The sequence below is a fragment of the Formica exsecta genome, unplaced genomic scaffold (genome assembly GCF_003651465.1).
Source record: "Formica exsecta isolate Colony F162 unplaced genomic scaffold, ASM365146v1 scaffold13, whole genome shotgun sequence".
Classification (NCBI taxonomy): Eukaryota; Metazoa; Arthropoda; class Insecta; order Hymenoptera; family Formicidae; genus Formica; species Formica exsecta.
This window is the reverse complement of record NW_021848632.1, coordinates 570,151-585,399: the sequence shown is the minus strand read 5'-3', so window position 1 is coordinate 585,399 and position 15,249 is coordinate 570,151. Positions and strand designations below refer to the sequence as shown.

At 30.7% G+C, this 15,249-nt stretch overlaps 5 protein-coding genes across 8 annotated transcripts in view; 1 reads left to right on the top strand and 4 right to left on the bottom strand.

Moving 5' to 3' along the window:
- Positions 1-922, bottom strand: part of LOC115245755 (glucose dehydrogenase [FAD, quinone]-like) — an 8,182-nt gene extending 7,260 nt beyond the window's left edge. For both annotated transcript variants that reach the window (XM_029824219.1, XM_029824220.1), the window contains exon 1: positions 911-922. In XM_029824219.1, coding sequence (XP_029680079.1) covers positions 911-913 — 3 coding nt within the window. In that variant the 5' untranslated portion in view covers positions 914-922. The remainder of the gene's footprint in view (positions 1-910) is intronic.
- Positions 923-3,272: 2,350 nt separating this feature from the next.
- LOC115245753 (60S ribosomal protein L6) lies at positions 3,273-5,101 on the bottom strand. The gene is given in 4 exon segments (XM_029824216.1): positions 3,273-3,682; positions 3,779-4,042; positions 4,208-4,408; positions 5,008-5,101. Coding segments are annotated over 3 exon segments (849 nt in total). The 5' UTR covers positions 5,008-5,101; the 3' UTR covers positions 3,273-3,298.
- An 867-nt stretch (positions 5,102-5,968) lies between these two features.
- On the bottom strand, positions 5,969-10,505 carry LOC115245761 (protein ERGIC-53). The gene is made up of 10 exons (XM_029824229.1): positions 10,278-10,505; positions 9,464-9,520; positions 8,555-8,825; positions 8,369-8,468; positions 8,178-8,289; positions 7,912-8,083; positions 7,641-7,840; positions 7,355-7,551; positions 7,087-7,268; positions 5,969-7,011 (listed from the first exon to the last, which is right to left on the bottom strand). Exons 1-10 carry the CDS (start codon positions 10,444-10,446, stop codon positions 6,975-6,977), a joined length of 1,497 nt encoding a protein of 498 aa, XP_029680089.1. The 5' UTR covers positions 10,447-10,505; the 3' UTR covers positions 5,969-6,974.
- Positions 10,506-11,093: 588 nt separating this feature from the next.
- Positions 11,094-13,965, top strand: LOC115245764 (vesicle transport through interaction with t-SNAREs homolog 1A). Its single transcript, XM_029824232.1, has 4 exons — positions 11,094-11,249; positions 11,382-11,440; positions 12,290-12,637; positions 12,754-13,965. The coding sequence occupies exons 1-4, from the start codon at positions 11,156-11,158 to the stop codon at positions 12,910-12,912; spliced, it is 660 nt and encodes a 219-aa protein (XP_029680092.1). The 5' UTR covers positions 11,094-11,155; the 3' UTR covers positions 12,913-13,965.
- LOC115245760 (long-chain-fatty-acid--CoA ligase 1) overlaps positions 13,841-15,249 on the bottom strand; it is a 19,211-nt gene continuing 17,802 nt past the window's right edge. For all 3 annotated transcript variants that reach the window (XM_029824225.1, XM_029824226.1, XM_029824227.1), the window contains 2 exons: positions 14,829-15,146; positions 13,841-14,243 (listed from right to left, as the gene is read on the bottom strand). In XM_029824225.1, coding sequence (XP_029680085.1) covers positions 14,106-14,243; positions 14,829-15,146 — 456 coding nt within the window. In that variant the 3' untranslated portion in view covers positions 13,841-14,105. The remainder of the gene's footprint in view (positions 14,244-14,828; positions 15,147-15,249) is intronic.

Sequence of the window (15,249 nt, the reverse complement as noted above, 5' to 3'; positions counted from 1 at the left end):
CATGACGTACATGACGTACGGTCAAGCGATCGTTTTTATTATTGCACAAAAGAATGCAGTTTAGCACAAAAGTTATTAACTGGAAGATATTTACAGAAAATTATAATTTATTTAAAAAACTTATATTTATATATAAAAAGAAATTCCATGACGTACGGTCAAGCGATCTTTTTTATTATTGCACAAAAGAATGCAGTTTAGCACAAAAGTTATTAACTGGAAGATATATTTAAATATTACAGAAAAAAAGTTGATTCTCTTTAGTGTAGATAGCATATATACATATGTACATGTAATTCTAAAACACACCTCCGCATTCTTTCTTCGTCATAGACTTTCAGATGAATATACATGAATATACATGAATATATATGACTTCCCGTCTTCTAACAAATACTTATTCAGAATCATATGAAACAGTCGTACTTTTGTTCACAAAAGTAATTTAAATTATGAAAAATATATATGCTACAGTAAATATTAATTTTGGTTATTGTGCATAATTAGCAGCAATTATATATAAGTACCAATACAGATGGTTAATGTGATCAATTTTATTGAAATAATTATTTTTACCAATAATTTTACATTAAAGTTTATTTAAAAAATTATAATTATATATCATAATATTTATATATAACACAATATTTAATTAAATTTACCAAATTTATTATTATGTATAATTGCCGGTAATTATATATAATTTCCAAATTAGTCAAATTTACGGCAACATATACAGATAAATATTATGTACCGTAATGCTGTTTTTAAAACGTACATAATACGTGCACAATATACTTGTTGTCAATTTTCTCACATTCTTTTTAGATACATATCTCCTCGATCATTCTTTGACATTTCTTTGATATCATGAACTTACATAATTCTTTTGTAATTCGGTAATACGTACCATTAACAAACCGCTGAGAAGTTGTTTTTCACGTGTCGGTTTTTTTTCGTTGCACCGATCATCAGGATATGCTGTCTCCAATAAGAATGATGATTTTTCTCGCTTCGGATGATTTTTGTCGCTTCGGAAAGATATGGCTAACTACAATATTCTTCATTTCAAAATTTACTCGAAACTTGCGTTTTCTCTTTTTATTTACATAATACTCATCGGCCTTGAGTAATGTATTCGGACTGAGAATTTCCACTTATTAGATTGCCGTGTCAGCGGCTAATACATCAGAGCTCCATATAATTTTTTTTATTGCACAATTGTGTATTTTTCATGTATTTTTTTATTGCTTAATTGTGTATTTTACGTGCTTTAAATGAAATGAAGAACTTATTACGGAATTGACAAATCGATTGTAATAATAATTATGAAATAAATATCGGAAATTGATAATTGATGAATAAATAAGGAAAAAAGAGAAAAATGCACATATTTATTAAAACTACGTTACAGCTGTTTCCAATATGTTTTACTTCTTAATAATATTTTATTATACGTTTATTTTCATGATGATGTTTTATTACACGTTTATATATTTTTTGCTTGCAATTATAATTATTCTGATATTATTTAAATAATAATATGATTGAAATTAATTATACATATATGTATTATTTATGATTGCAAGAAGAAAATATAAACGTACAATAAAACAATCATGAAAGCAAATAATATTATAATATCAGATATTTCAGGAGTTTTATTGCAATCAATCTTAAAGTATGTTGTTAAAAACTGTAGCCTCCAAAAGAAGTTTGTTGTGTCGATTACGGTTAATAAAATATTTATAGTTAAATATTTTGCACGAAAATTGCTGAATTGTGAATTAGGCCATTGAGTATTTACCAAATAATTTTCAAAGCTTTTTAATGCTTCTGATTCAACTTTATTGTTATGTATAACGAGAAAACGGACATTTCCGGATTGGGTTGCAGTTTTAAAAGATTTTATTACTGTTTATTAACACAGTTAATTTTTAAATATTGTCGGTCGTTTTTATTATGTATCTTCTTCAACTTATTGTTAAGAAATGAAAGGACTATTTTATAGAAACTCAAGGACTACTCAGTAATCACTTCTTTTCACTTTCTTATCTTTATCTCTCAATGATTTTATCGTAGAAATTCAACCAATTATCTTTTCCTTTATTCGTTGGATAGATTAAACAAATCATCAACATAAGCTTGTCTATATTAGGATCACGATTTTTATTTCAGTACTTATCTTTCTCTTGAACTTTTATTTTTAGCAAATATGAACGAGATATGTGAGAAGTAATAAGGTTTTGGCACATTATTTTACAAGGTAGCGGCGTTTCCAAAAGGAATAACAGCATTAAAATTAACCGATGTTTAACTTATTTTTTATAATATAATATTTTCTTTAATATAATTAAGAAAAGATAAAAATAAATTAAATTTTAGTTAATGTTAATTAATTTTTTAATTATTTGAAAACTGTTGTGTTATTTTAAAGATAGACGAAAATTAATTAAAGCAAAGACAAAAATGTATAATTGTATTAGCTTATAAAATGAATTATAGCGTCTTATGCTAATTTGAATAATTTCTTTTTCTTTTTATCTAAATTGTAAATATAATTATATAATGCTATTACAATATACATATTTAAGATCGTCAATATTTCGAATCATATATTATATCGCTAAAGATATTTAAATAAAAATGCAAAAATTTGCATGTCTTACATTTTATATATCGTATGCTAGCATTATTACAGAAAAAGAGAGAAAAATTGTATTATTTCAACTCCCCAGATAGCAAAATGCTAGCAGCATGCGCGCAGATTGGCAACAAATTTAATCAGAAATCTGCTGACAAAAATTTGTAGCAGACGTTTGGCAAAATCTGTTCGAACAGACTTGGCTATCTGGGTATATTTATGCATATTAATTAGGTTTGAGAATTTAATTTCTAATTTTGAATAAATTGTTCAAAATCATACTCAGTCTAGTATAGAATGTATATGATATTGACAATTATCGACATATCTGATTATAATAAAATAAGTTTAGAAAAATAAAAATAAACTGTTTCTATATTATGCATTATACAACTTTAACTAAATTCGCCTTTATCTTTTAAAAGTTTCTAGCCAGTTACAATTAACTAAATTTATTTCTTTAATTCATCTGCATTGTAATCTGATCATTTTCAAAGTTAAAACTATCAAGATATGATACTATATAGAATAATCTTCATGACTCAAAAGTAAAAAAATTATAACATAGGATATTATATATTGTAAAGGAGGAAGAATAAAAGATGAACATTTGAGATTTTATTTTTATTTCTTTGAAAAATTCAAAGCAGTGAATTAAAATTTCATTCGGTGTGGATACTGACTGCTTCGCAAACCAAACATTGCTGACAGATAAGTAAACAACAATTTTTTATCTGGGTGCTTCTTGATGGCATCAATCACTAGCTTGTCAACTATTTTCTGATCAGCTTTCCTCTGATCGCTTGGTTTGTACTCCTCCTTCTTTTTGCTGAAAATATCACCCTCCTCTTTCTTGGCACGCTTGTCACGTTTCCTCTTGAAGTAATCATCATTTATACGCTTGGGTAATTGAATGCCAGAGAAATCCAACTTTGTAGAGGTGGCAATCACATAATTCTGGCTGACTCTTCGCAAGGGGCAGGCATTGATCAGGAATGGTCCTGTTTGTTAACAATTATAAATTATAATTAAGTTTGTCTTAATAGCTTTTATTAACAGATTAAACTATATTAAATATTGAATAGATCAAGCACTACCAAATGTTGTAAAATTTAAATTTGTAACCTAACATACCTGTAACCAACTCTTCAGTTGTTTTAAGAAGACAACTCTTTTTCCTTTGTGAAGTCCAGCTAACAGAATGCAGACTGTTCCAGGAGTCAAAGTAGGCCGTAAATAACGACGATGTTCATGGAAACATTTTTTAGAATGGTGCACAGTAACTGGGTCAGCAGTAGGATAGCTTGCACGCCTCTTCTTCAAAAGTACGATACGTTTCTCTCCATTTTTATCACCGCCAATCTTCTTTTCGATAGTCAATGGTGTCGATGGCTTGGGCTGCAACAATACATTCATCAACATACAAACTATATTTGTATTTCATTATTTGAAATTAAAATAAAATCTTTAATCAAATTTAATGAAAAATAGTTCTAAAAGATTATCTAAAAGATTTCTTTTAACTTAATGATGAAATAATAAATAATAAATAAAATCATGTACCTTTTTCGCACTCTTCTTACCCAGGAATTTATAGATTGCCTTTTTGTGGTACATACGTGTACGACTGAATCTATAAACACCATTTCCTAAATCATAATTTCTTGGTTTTCCTCTTGAAGGCTTTCCCTTGCTTTTTGCGTCCTTTTTGGCCGCAGCAGGTTCAGCCTTTTTCTCTGGAGTTTGCACTTTTGTATCTGCCATCTGTAAAATTTTTTTTAGATTTAATCAATAAAAACAATATAATATAACTATAATACACTTAAGTACATGTAAACTAGATATATATATATTTTTTCACGCTTACATATATTAATAGCTTTATTGAGCGTGAAAATAAGAGTAATTATAAATATTATCTAAAATAGAATCTCTCGATTGACGCATGTAAAAAACGAGACGATAGCAATACCACATAGCATGCTACCACAAAATCTAACCACAGATAGTAACGTTACGATTTAGAGGTTATATCATATGCTTTTCTCACATTGAAAATATAAGTATATAAAAGTAAAATATAAGACGTAGCTATAATTTATTAAAAAGAATAAAATCTCTATATAAATTAATTTCTACAAAATTCGAAAAAGATAAGTTTTATATGTTTAACCAAGATCTCGAAACCATACATATATTTGATAATAAAATAAAATTAACGTTTGATTCCACGAAAATATAGAGTTGGCCTTACAAATTAAGCTTACATTATATGATATTTGTATATAAAATTCAATTAATTTTTATTATATTAATCGGATTTCCTCGATTATATTAAATTGTTTATCATATTGGAATCTTACCGTGAAGCGAACGGCAGCGTAAAGGTTGGTGAATATCGTTTCCTAGACGGAGCCACGTGTTATTCCGGTAAGCGCATCTATTGGAAGAAATGCGAGTCACAGGCTGCGGTCAGGAAGACACTAGAAATGCTTCAAAGCATTGCATTAACCAATCAGAATAAAAAAATCTTTATTCTTTGTGTCCTGATTGGTCAATCAAACGCTTCGAAGCATTTCTAGCGTTTTCTCGACCGCAGCCACAAATAGACATGGGAATGGTCCAGTTTCCGCTGCAAACGCTTTCTTCGTTTTTACTTTAGAATCAATAATTGAATAGGATAAACAGATATTTTTTTTTTTTTTTTTTTGAAGTTTTTCGCAAGATATGTATAATACAAAAAAAAGATTTCTTCTATAATTTTTATAGTTATTACGTCTAATAACGTTACAATAAAGAAATAATAATAAATTAATACTAATTTCTAGACAGCAAAATATTTATAAAATATGTACAAAATATTTATCTTTTACTTATCATAAATATTATATAAAATATAAAAAATATTTATGAATATTTATCATAAATATTGTGTGCTGTCTGGATTAGAATGTTCTAATATATGCTCTTAATGCCTTTTAATAATTTTTTGAGAGTACAGTTGAACTTTTCTAAACTAAATCTTCTATTTTCAAATATTTTATCTTAGATAAAGTTAAAAAAGTTATAGTCAATTTTAATTGTAATTATTTAAATAATAACAATTTAACACATAATGATATAGAGAGAGGGTAGTTCGATTGTAGTTATTAAATTACATATTAAATTAAATCAAAAAACAGAACAAATATAAATATAATTAAATAAATAAGTAATGTTAGTAGTAACAACTTTTCAGTTATATTAAAAATCAGATTGTGTACACGCATGTAAGAGAATAGAAATATTTTAATATATATTTACATAATATTTTAAAAGACTTTCTCGTTTTTGTATCTTTGTATTTTCATTATTAGATAAATCATCTTTACAATATTCAATAAACTTTTACAAATGCAATGAGGAGAATAACAAACTTATAAATTCCCATTTTCCTGTATACTACTACTACTACTACTATTCATGCATCTTGCACACATACAATACATACAGTACTCAGAGTTCTTATTATAGCTTCAAAAACGCAGCCGTCGTATACGATCAACCTTACGACGTGACAAGATAAATTGTAGAGTATACACAGATACACATTCGTATGCACATTGTCATTCTACAACCTCTGATGCAATAATCGAACAATCACATTACTGTATAATGGTTGCAAGATTTGCCATATAATTCTTCACTGCAACAAATGGCGCAGCCAAATATCAATCTCAAACAGTTCTTACAAATAACATAAATCATAAATCATATATTCAAGTACTAAATGCGTAATATAAAATATCGTACAAAGATTTACATGCAAGAAGTTGCACAAGAGACCAATAATTGATACAGCTATTAGGAATGAAATTTGAAAGCGATGTATGTGTAATGATAAACATGCTGACGATGCGATCTCGACAGTAAAAAAATATATATATTTAACGATATACAAGAAAAAATCTCGTGGAACATCTTTAATAACTCTTGTAAGATCTACTCATAAATAGCTTTTAGCTCTGTAATTATTCCTCCATTCATCCAAACGCATTCTGCCAAAATACAATGATCACAATATACATCATTGTTATATGTGCGGGTGATGGCTTCCCGTTTAAATGTAACTATTTAAAACGGTGTCTCACATCGATGTGAGATGTCTTTGTGTCCTCGTGGGGCAATATCCTATTGCATAATTTCAGATTAATCTGACAAAGACGAAGGATGTATTTATTACAAATATCGAGACACGTCGCGGATATGAATAACGAGTAATAAAAATATTGAGTCACATAATTCACAAACGAGAATGTATTGTAAAGTTCGACCACAAACGATGTGTATATTAGTAGAGTTTCTTCATCTGCGCTTCTTTATTGTCCCTGTAGAACAAAAATAGGATTAGTATTATATATCTATCTCTTTGCATGCAATAAGACTCTATAATATATAATTACCGGTAAATACTATACACCAATAATATTATCATTTGTATTGCGATGAATAGCAAGAACATGCCGACTGATAGACAATTAGGGCAATCCGCGCTTCCCGTGGTTTTAATATCTTTTTTCAATGTATTCAGTCCGTCTCGTATCTCCGACATTAATGACTGATGATCATATCCCATTGGCTGCACCTGTACGATTATTTTTATTAATATCATAAGAGAGTTCTTTATGGCATTTTATCGTTATTTTTAGGGTACAAATAAACAATATGAACCTGTGCCGTCGGAGCACGTGCTTGATTGTTAAGAATGGATTCAGTCTTGCTATGAAGTTCTCCCATAAAGGATTTAATCTCCTTGGCCGTATTTAATATAATATTTTGATTATTTAGCACAGAATCGACCTCGTGCCGACGTATGGTGTCAACCAGCACAGGCTGCTGTCCTGGTTGGCCATTTACAACCTGTATACCTAACAAATAAATTTAAATCAAATTTATTAATATATTTTATATATTGATCTAAATTATAGTAACAATGTAATTATAATAAGCGATTTACCTGCTTGACCCGCTTGAACTTGTGATATCAAACTCAATGCTCTCTCTTGTCTTCCAACAATTTCATCTAATTTTCTGTTAAGTTCACGCAAGGCATCAAACATCTGACTCTGTCCATTAAATATCTGCCGTAATTCTTTCTGACTCTCTGTTTCATAATATTCTTCATATTCTTGTTTCCGAAATTTATCTGGATGTTCTCTGTTAAAATAACATCAATGTTGAGGTTTATGCAATGCGATATTGTATCATAGAAGTAAGTGTATACCTACTTGCGATATTCCTCTTTCTGTTCATCTAGTTTCTTTTGGTAGTCCAAGTATTCCTGTTGAAGTTTGGCCTGTTCCTCTAAAGAAACTTTATGATCATCTACTGGTAACTGTCCGGGAGGATACAAAGAGAGGGTTAGGAAATGTAAGATATCATGATCATCGGCCAGGCCACCTAAATAGACAGAAATGCATGAAAAGGATACAGTATAAAATAACTATATGTATTCTCGCTCGCAGGTGTCTCAACATTTTTTTATATAACATACCAGTAGCAGCGGAAATTCCAAAGTATCCATTTTTCGGTAATACAACGTTATCAATTCGAAAACACATTTCATAATCTTGATCATTGTTTGTCATGCCATTATGAAACATTAACTAGAACAAAAATACACAAATCGGACAAATAGTTGAAATAAAGTGTAAAAAGTATTAAAAACTTTTCGAGTACACTCACTGTTAATGTATTCTTATAATACTCTATCCGTGCACGCGTGGCATAAGGTTTATTGCGGAAATCTCGCAAACAGCCTGCCGATTGTTGCGTAGAACCGTCACTATTTAACAAGAAAAAACAGAATTATATAAAATAAATTTTGAACATGTCACATGTGCAAGCTTAATTAAGTAAAATATAATTCACTTTTGATGATCAAAGATCTTTGTGCCATCGTTGATAACAGCCATGATATATGGATTATTGTGCTTATTGTCATTATCAAATGAATCAAAGAAAATTCCCAGGCCTGTCCAAAGATCCGAACTGCCGAAAACGGTGCCGTTGTAGGCGCCTTGGGCAGTTGTGTACCAAAATGCTAAACCATCCGCTCCTATCCTTGACCGTCCACTTATACGAAATACCAAGTCTACCTCCCACCAGTCGAAAGTTGTTGGCTGCTTCGACCATATTGCACCTAAATGCAGTATTTTTTAAGTTTCTTACAAGATTGTTGTAAATATCAATTTTAATTTGAAGTTAAATTTAATTATATATATTAAAAATTAAAATTATTATATTTAAAGTATTTAAGCTTCTTTATGGTAGTAAAATTTAAGATTTTTTCTCATACAATAATGTTAAAGCTTTTCTTAATAATGTTTTCATCCTCATAAAAAATTTTAAATTAATATTGACAAATTTGTAATACATAAATATATATATACAAACCTTTTTGACTTTTAAGTGAGGGCGCTACTCTGACATTTTCTGCACTAGCAATAGTATCTGTAATTTAAAATATAAATACATGTATCTCTTTTTTTTTAATTATTGATTAGATATATTACATACATTTACATAAAATATATTATGTATATATCTTTTTTTTTATATATACAGATGTATATTGTATCTAGAATTATATATGAGTAATAAGTGGTTTTGATAAAACAAGTAAAACATATGTTGAATTAAATTCAATACATTTAGCAATTTTTCAATAATAAATATTTTTTTAGATATATAAGCTTTTCTTAATAATGTTTTCATCCTCATAAAAAATTTTAAATTAATATTGACAAATTTGTAATACATAAATATATATATACAAACCTTTTTGACTTTTAAGTGAGGGCGCTACTCTGACATTTTCTGCACTAGCAATAGTATCTGTAATTTAAAATATAAATACATGTATCTCTTTTTTTTTAATTATTGATTAGATATATTACATACATTTACATAAAATATATTATGTATATATCTTTTTTTTTTATATATACAGATGTATATTGTATCTAGAATTACATATGAGTAATAAGTGGTTTTGATAAAACAAGTAAAACATATGTTGAATTAAATTCAATACATTTAGCAATTTTTCAATAATAAATATTTTTTTAGATATATAAGAAAATATATCTGTCTTAACACTAAACGATGCTTTATAATATATGTATATATATTTTCATTTCTTTCATTTAAAGTAATCTTTTTTATAACAAAAAATTCCAGTTTCATTAAATTATTATCCAATTGAAAAGCTATTAAGAAGTAAACTGTCGTTCATTATTAACGAATATCTCAAAAACATCTAATTATACGTATGGATTAGATCAATACGATTTCGCATTAGTCATCAAACATTATTTTTATATTATTTTTTGTACGCACGCGAGAGAAACGGGTACACACGTCATCAGTGTTTTGATCTCTTTCGGAGCAATCGGTGCGTTCCTTGTTTATGTATCAAGGAGATCGAGATCAAAGCGGCGCTCGTCTCGGAGCTCGAGAAAAAAAGAAGAAAAGAATGCGACGTATCTTCTCGACGTAAATTGACGTCGCACGAGTACAACATACGGAACGTCGTCGGAGCGACAGGTGTCGGTCTTGATTAGGTTATATTATACGACGATCGCGTACTCACTTCCGCCGTATTCCCAGAACGGTACGCTGCCATCCTTTTGCGCGAGATACGGTGGCTTGAACGAGTACTTGTATTCGAATTTTCGATGCGGCGTCTCGCCACGGGTGGACGGGACGGCGAACGATACTAGAAAAGCCAAAAGCCACCTCACCTCGGCAGCCATCTTCATCGCGATTGTCGACGATCGTGGTGGTCGGTGGTTGTCAGCCGACTGCTCGTTGCTCCGGCGGAAGCCGGTCGGCGCACGCCGGTCCAATCTTCGACGATTGGCCGAACGCGCGAGATTTCCGCCGCGATTGGTGCGCTAATCATTCGACGTGTCGCTGTCGTGGCCAAATTTCTAAAATTCCGCAAGCAATATTTAATTACTCTCTACCCTTTTAAAATCCAGATAAGTCTGTTCTCTTTAATCCCGATTTCGCGCGTTAACTTCGTTTTCGAGATCAACGTGCACAAAAATAAATTTTTATAACTATTGTATATGACATGTTGGAGAAGTTGCAATTAAAGTTAAATATATTGCTAGGACTTTCGGCTCTTAAAATAGAAATAGATTATATTAGATTAGAAAAACAAGCTCGCAAGAAATATAAGCTTAGAAATACATTTTATGATCTTGACGTTTGGCCTTTTACTTTTTATCGATTTCCAGAGTGATTTGATTTAATACCCTGTTTGCGCGTAAATGTATTCTGAAAAAATAGATTAAAATATTTTTTACACGTTAATGAGTTCCGTGCAAGAAATGGAGATACACGGACAAAAGATTATTATCCCTATTTTAATCGGTCTTCTCCGTTGCGATATTGCCTTTGTCGCGCAGTCGGAATCGCCATTTGATTCGCGTTGGTAGTCGATGATACACACTCGTGTCCAAGATGGCGTCGCTCATCGACAACTACGAACAGCAGTACGCCGTTCTGACAGCTGACATTACCGCAAAAATCGGTCGGATTAGGATCCAGAGTGGCGGTAAGAAATCATCGAAACGCGATTAAATACGTTATAATGATCGAAATTTATTACGTGTTCGACGCGCAAAACAATCATTACGCACAATCGGCCTTTAAGAACGATAATCGATACACGTGACGTAATTTACAGGTGAGAAAAGGGCCTTTATTCAGGATGTCGACCGGCAAATTGAAGAAGCTCAAGAACTGGTAATTGAATTTATGTTCTCTCTTACATTACAATGTCAAGGTGAGGTCCTTGGAGATCTCACTTTGCCAATTATCGAAAGATGTATAGTGTGTTGTGTAGGGTTAGAAAATTATTTCATATTTTATAATTTACATATACTTTTTTTATAAGGAATTGACGTGATACATAGTAAAAAGTATGTATATAACAGTGGATACTTTTGCGTTCAATGGGTCGACTATGTATTGTTGAAAAGCTGATTTACATAATGTTTATGATTGAAGAGATAATGTATTCTATATGAATAATTTAAATTCTAAATGAGGTTACAAGTGTTATTTCTCATATATGATACACAGAGTAGTTAAAAGAATTTTTCAGCAGGCTGCAAAAACTTTATAATTGTATTAATTTACATTTCTTTTTATATATATAAGTTTTCAATTTGGAAATCTATTTTTTTTTTTTTAACAAAAATATATTGAATTGTTTATGAGTTTATTGATTGAAAACCTTGGAATTTTCAGCTTTTAAAATACATAAATTGACAAAACTTCTTTCTCCGCTTTATAAATAAACTTATAGAGAATTGTACCTATGGATAAATTTTTATAGAAATGTTTGAAATTATAAAAATATCAAAAAAGTATATGAAAAAAAGTATAGGTTAATTAGTTAAATTTGGATTAAAGAAAAATCGATTTTAATTGAAGTAACAAAATTAAGATAAAAATTAGGATAGGCTATAAATAGACTAATAAAATCAGGAACAATTATATGTCTAAATATGTTTTATCTTTTTTTCATATTTTCATTTGCAATATTTTATTACAAAATATTTGCCAGATCAGAGCCTATTTAATTTGCAGCTGGAGCAAATGGAGCTGGAGGTTCGTGGGATAAATGGAACTGCTCGCGATCGCCTGCGCGGTCGTGTAGAGAGTCACAGAGCAGAATTGAAACGCTTAACGCAAGAGTTTCAAACGGCGAGAAAACCAAAAGAGGACATTACAGAGATCACAGTGGATGAATCATGGGACAACAATGTAACAGAAGACCAAAGAAAAAGACTGTTGGATGCATCCGAGAGGGTAGAACGATCGGGGCGCACGTTACAAAATGGTTACCGTATGGCGTTGGAAACAGAGGAAATCGGCTCTCAGGTGTTAAAGGAACTTCACGAGCAGCGAGAAACGATACAACGAAGCAGAGGGAGGGTAAGTTTGTCAATTGTACAATTATAAAGCTTATATAAAGCATGAAATCGCGCCAATGAAAGAAAGTACAAAATAATGTGTGCTAGTCCATAATAATGTTATCCCTTGTTTTCAAGTTACGCGAAACGGACGCGGAGTTAGGGCGTGGGTCTCGATTATTAACAGGAATGATCTTTCGGAGCCTTCAACAGAGAATTATCTTAGCAGCAGTAGCGTTAGTTCTTATAATTGTTGCGTGCATTGTGATATATTATAGCTTTAAGTCTAAGAGTTAAAAAAAAAAAAACAGATGTATTCTCTTCGGCCAGATCCACCAGATGTGATTTGGAAATCATATTTATTTAAAATCAGAGACTTCAATGTTATTTCTATCAAATTGCGAGGTTAAGTAACTATGTATCATATATATCGTCTATCTTGTACTTGTTTGTTACATTTTGCTGCAAGACACGATCTTTGCTATATGTACATATTTTCTCATCAATTCATCCAATCAACATTGGACGACTGAATGAACCTTGATCTCTTAGACGAAAACCAACATAGCAAACGAGTACAAAACTGGCAAAATATCACCAAACAAGAACAAAAAATTCCATTCAGTGTTATTTAAAGTCTTATATAAAAAAATATTGACCCATTCTCTCGTAGGAAGATAAATCTTATAAAGCGGTTTCACTATTCTTTCCTATCTGCGCGACACAAAGACAATTAGCATCAATGAAACAATTATCAAATGCATTATTTTCGTATAGCGGAAAGAATCGTAAAACCGCTTCGTTGTTATCTCTTTAACGTCAGATCTGGAAGATCAGTGGTAAACACTTGTCCTGCATTCATGTTTCGAGAGATACTCCGAACCACAAAATATATATCCAACAAGAAATGTATTTATTAAGTAATATTCAAGGTTTTTTTCGACGCGTCGATTCTATTGGACATATTGAAATATTATCCCTTCGAATTAACAACTACTTATAATTGTTGTAATCTTGACTTGAGCCATAATCGAGCGAATTCACTGACGGACTCTATTAATTAAAAAATGCATTCTATAATTTATCTCTTATACGAGAATAACAACAGTCGCCGAGTACATTACGTAAATAAGGATCGAGTTGTACATACATCCATCATCGAAAGTATCAAAGGATGCTTGTAATTGAGAAAGAGAGAGAAAGAAGGAGAGAAACTAGACGCGCCTAATAATAACTCCTTTTATTATTTTTAATGTTATTATTTATCTTAATTAGCCTAAACGGTGCTTTTGTCTGCGACCCTCTAATGTACCTGTGAAAATGATATATAATAAAAGTATCGAGGGTTAACGAATATTTTCGATGACAATAGTTTGATGAGAGAGGCAGCGGCGGCGAGGAAAGACTTTGCTTCCTTCTCTATCATCGTTTTTTTTTACGGTCAGTGCTGGTGTGGGCGAGCGATAGTATGCTGAGGTCGCTCAATCTGGTCAGTCCAATTGTTGATAGAGATCTTCTATCTGTGGCTTGAAATACGCTTTCAGTTGAGGCCGTTTCGATTTCAACGTTGGTGTTAGAAGCCCATTTTGCACGGAGAACGGGTCTGGATGGAGATAAATATCTTTCACCTACATGAAAATATTTAAAAAATTTCTCATTAAATTTTTCCCAATTATCGTCATATTTTCAAATTTCATATTTAAGCTTTTCAAACCTTGACTCTTATTTTTAATTTTATATATGTACATATAATTAAAATATTCGTATATACACAACATTCTTTTGTAGATACTTTAACCGTAATTCGATATTTGTTCACGCTTTTATATCTCTAATCTTCTATTCCTAAAATTTATTCGATTGTTCTACTCTTTACTTTGTTTTTATTGATTGGAGCTATGATAGAAATATCATTTTTCCCTCTCCTTATAATCAATACTTTATTTTAAAAAAAGTCTCTAGAGAGAGAAAGAACGGCAAGAGAATATTTATTGCTGACAGATTAACGCCATTCAAAAATGTTGTTTTTGTTGAATACTGACTAATAATGAAATGATAGGTGTCCTCTCTATTCTTGGCGCGTTTACAAGATTTCTGGGAAAAATTATATATATAAAATCTTCCAGAAAATAGAATGCGACTAAAAAATCTCTCTTTGAAACGCCAAAATAAAAAAAAAAGAGAACAGGAAAGAATAAATAACGATAATTTACCTGTTCGAAGGACTTGAGACCAGCTTCTTTTCCCCATGTTAGCATATCATCCATGATTAGTTTTTTGACTTCCGGATTAGCGCACAAGACGCTGAACGTGCCGGGTATGCCATTCTCTACCGCCCAGCACTTAATAACGTCTACGTCTGGTACTACTATTGCTATGATACAAGATTTCAATGACTCTCCATGGACGAATACTTGTTGTACATATTGGCTGCGTACATAGATATTTTCGATCTTCTCCGGCACGATATATTCTCCCTGCGACAACTTGAAGATATGCTTCCTCCGGTCGATTATTTTTAACGTTCCGTTCTGCAAGGAATTTGAAGGGAATATAATTTTAAAGAAAATAGGGAGATCTTTTATATTAAATATAAATATTAAAATAATATTAAAAATAAAATTATACTTTTTC

Bases quoted from the DNA above. Each gene is read 5' to 3' on its own strand.
- LOC115245761 (XM_029824229.1), bottom strand. From the start codon at position 10,446: ATGAAGATGGCTGCCGAGGTGAGGTGGCTTTTGGCTTTTCTAGTATCG. The intron at 8,290-8,368 runs GTGAGTGTACTC...TTTTTGTTCTAG, and splicing joins ATTATAAGAATACATTAACA to TTAATGTTTCATAATGGCAT. The intron at 8,084-8,177 runs GTATGTTATATA...CTGTCTATTTAG, and splicing joins TGGAATTTCCGCTGCTACTG to GTGGCCTGGCCGATGATCAT.
- LOC115245764 (XM_029824232.1), top strand. From the start codon at position 11,156: ATGGCGTCGCTCATCGACAACTACGAACAGCAGTACGCCGTTCTGACA. The intron at 11,250-11,381 runs GTAAGAAATCAT...CGTAATTTACAG, and splicing joins GATTAGGATCCAGAGTGGCG to GTGAGAAAAGGGCCTTTATT. The intron at 11,441-12,289 runs GTAATTGAATTT...TTTAATTTGCAG, and splicing joins TTGAAGAAGCTCAAGAACTG to CTGGAGCAAATGGAGCTGGA.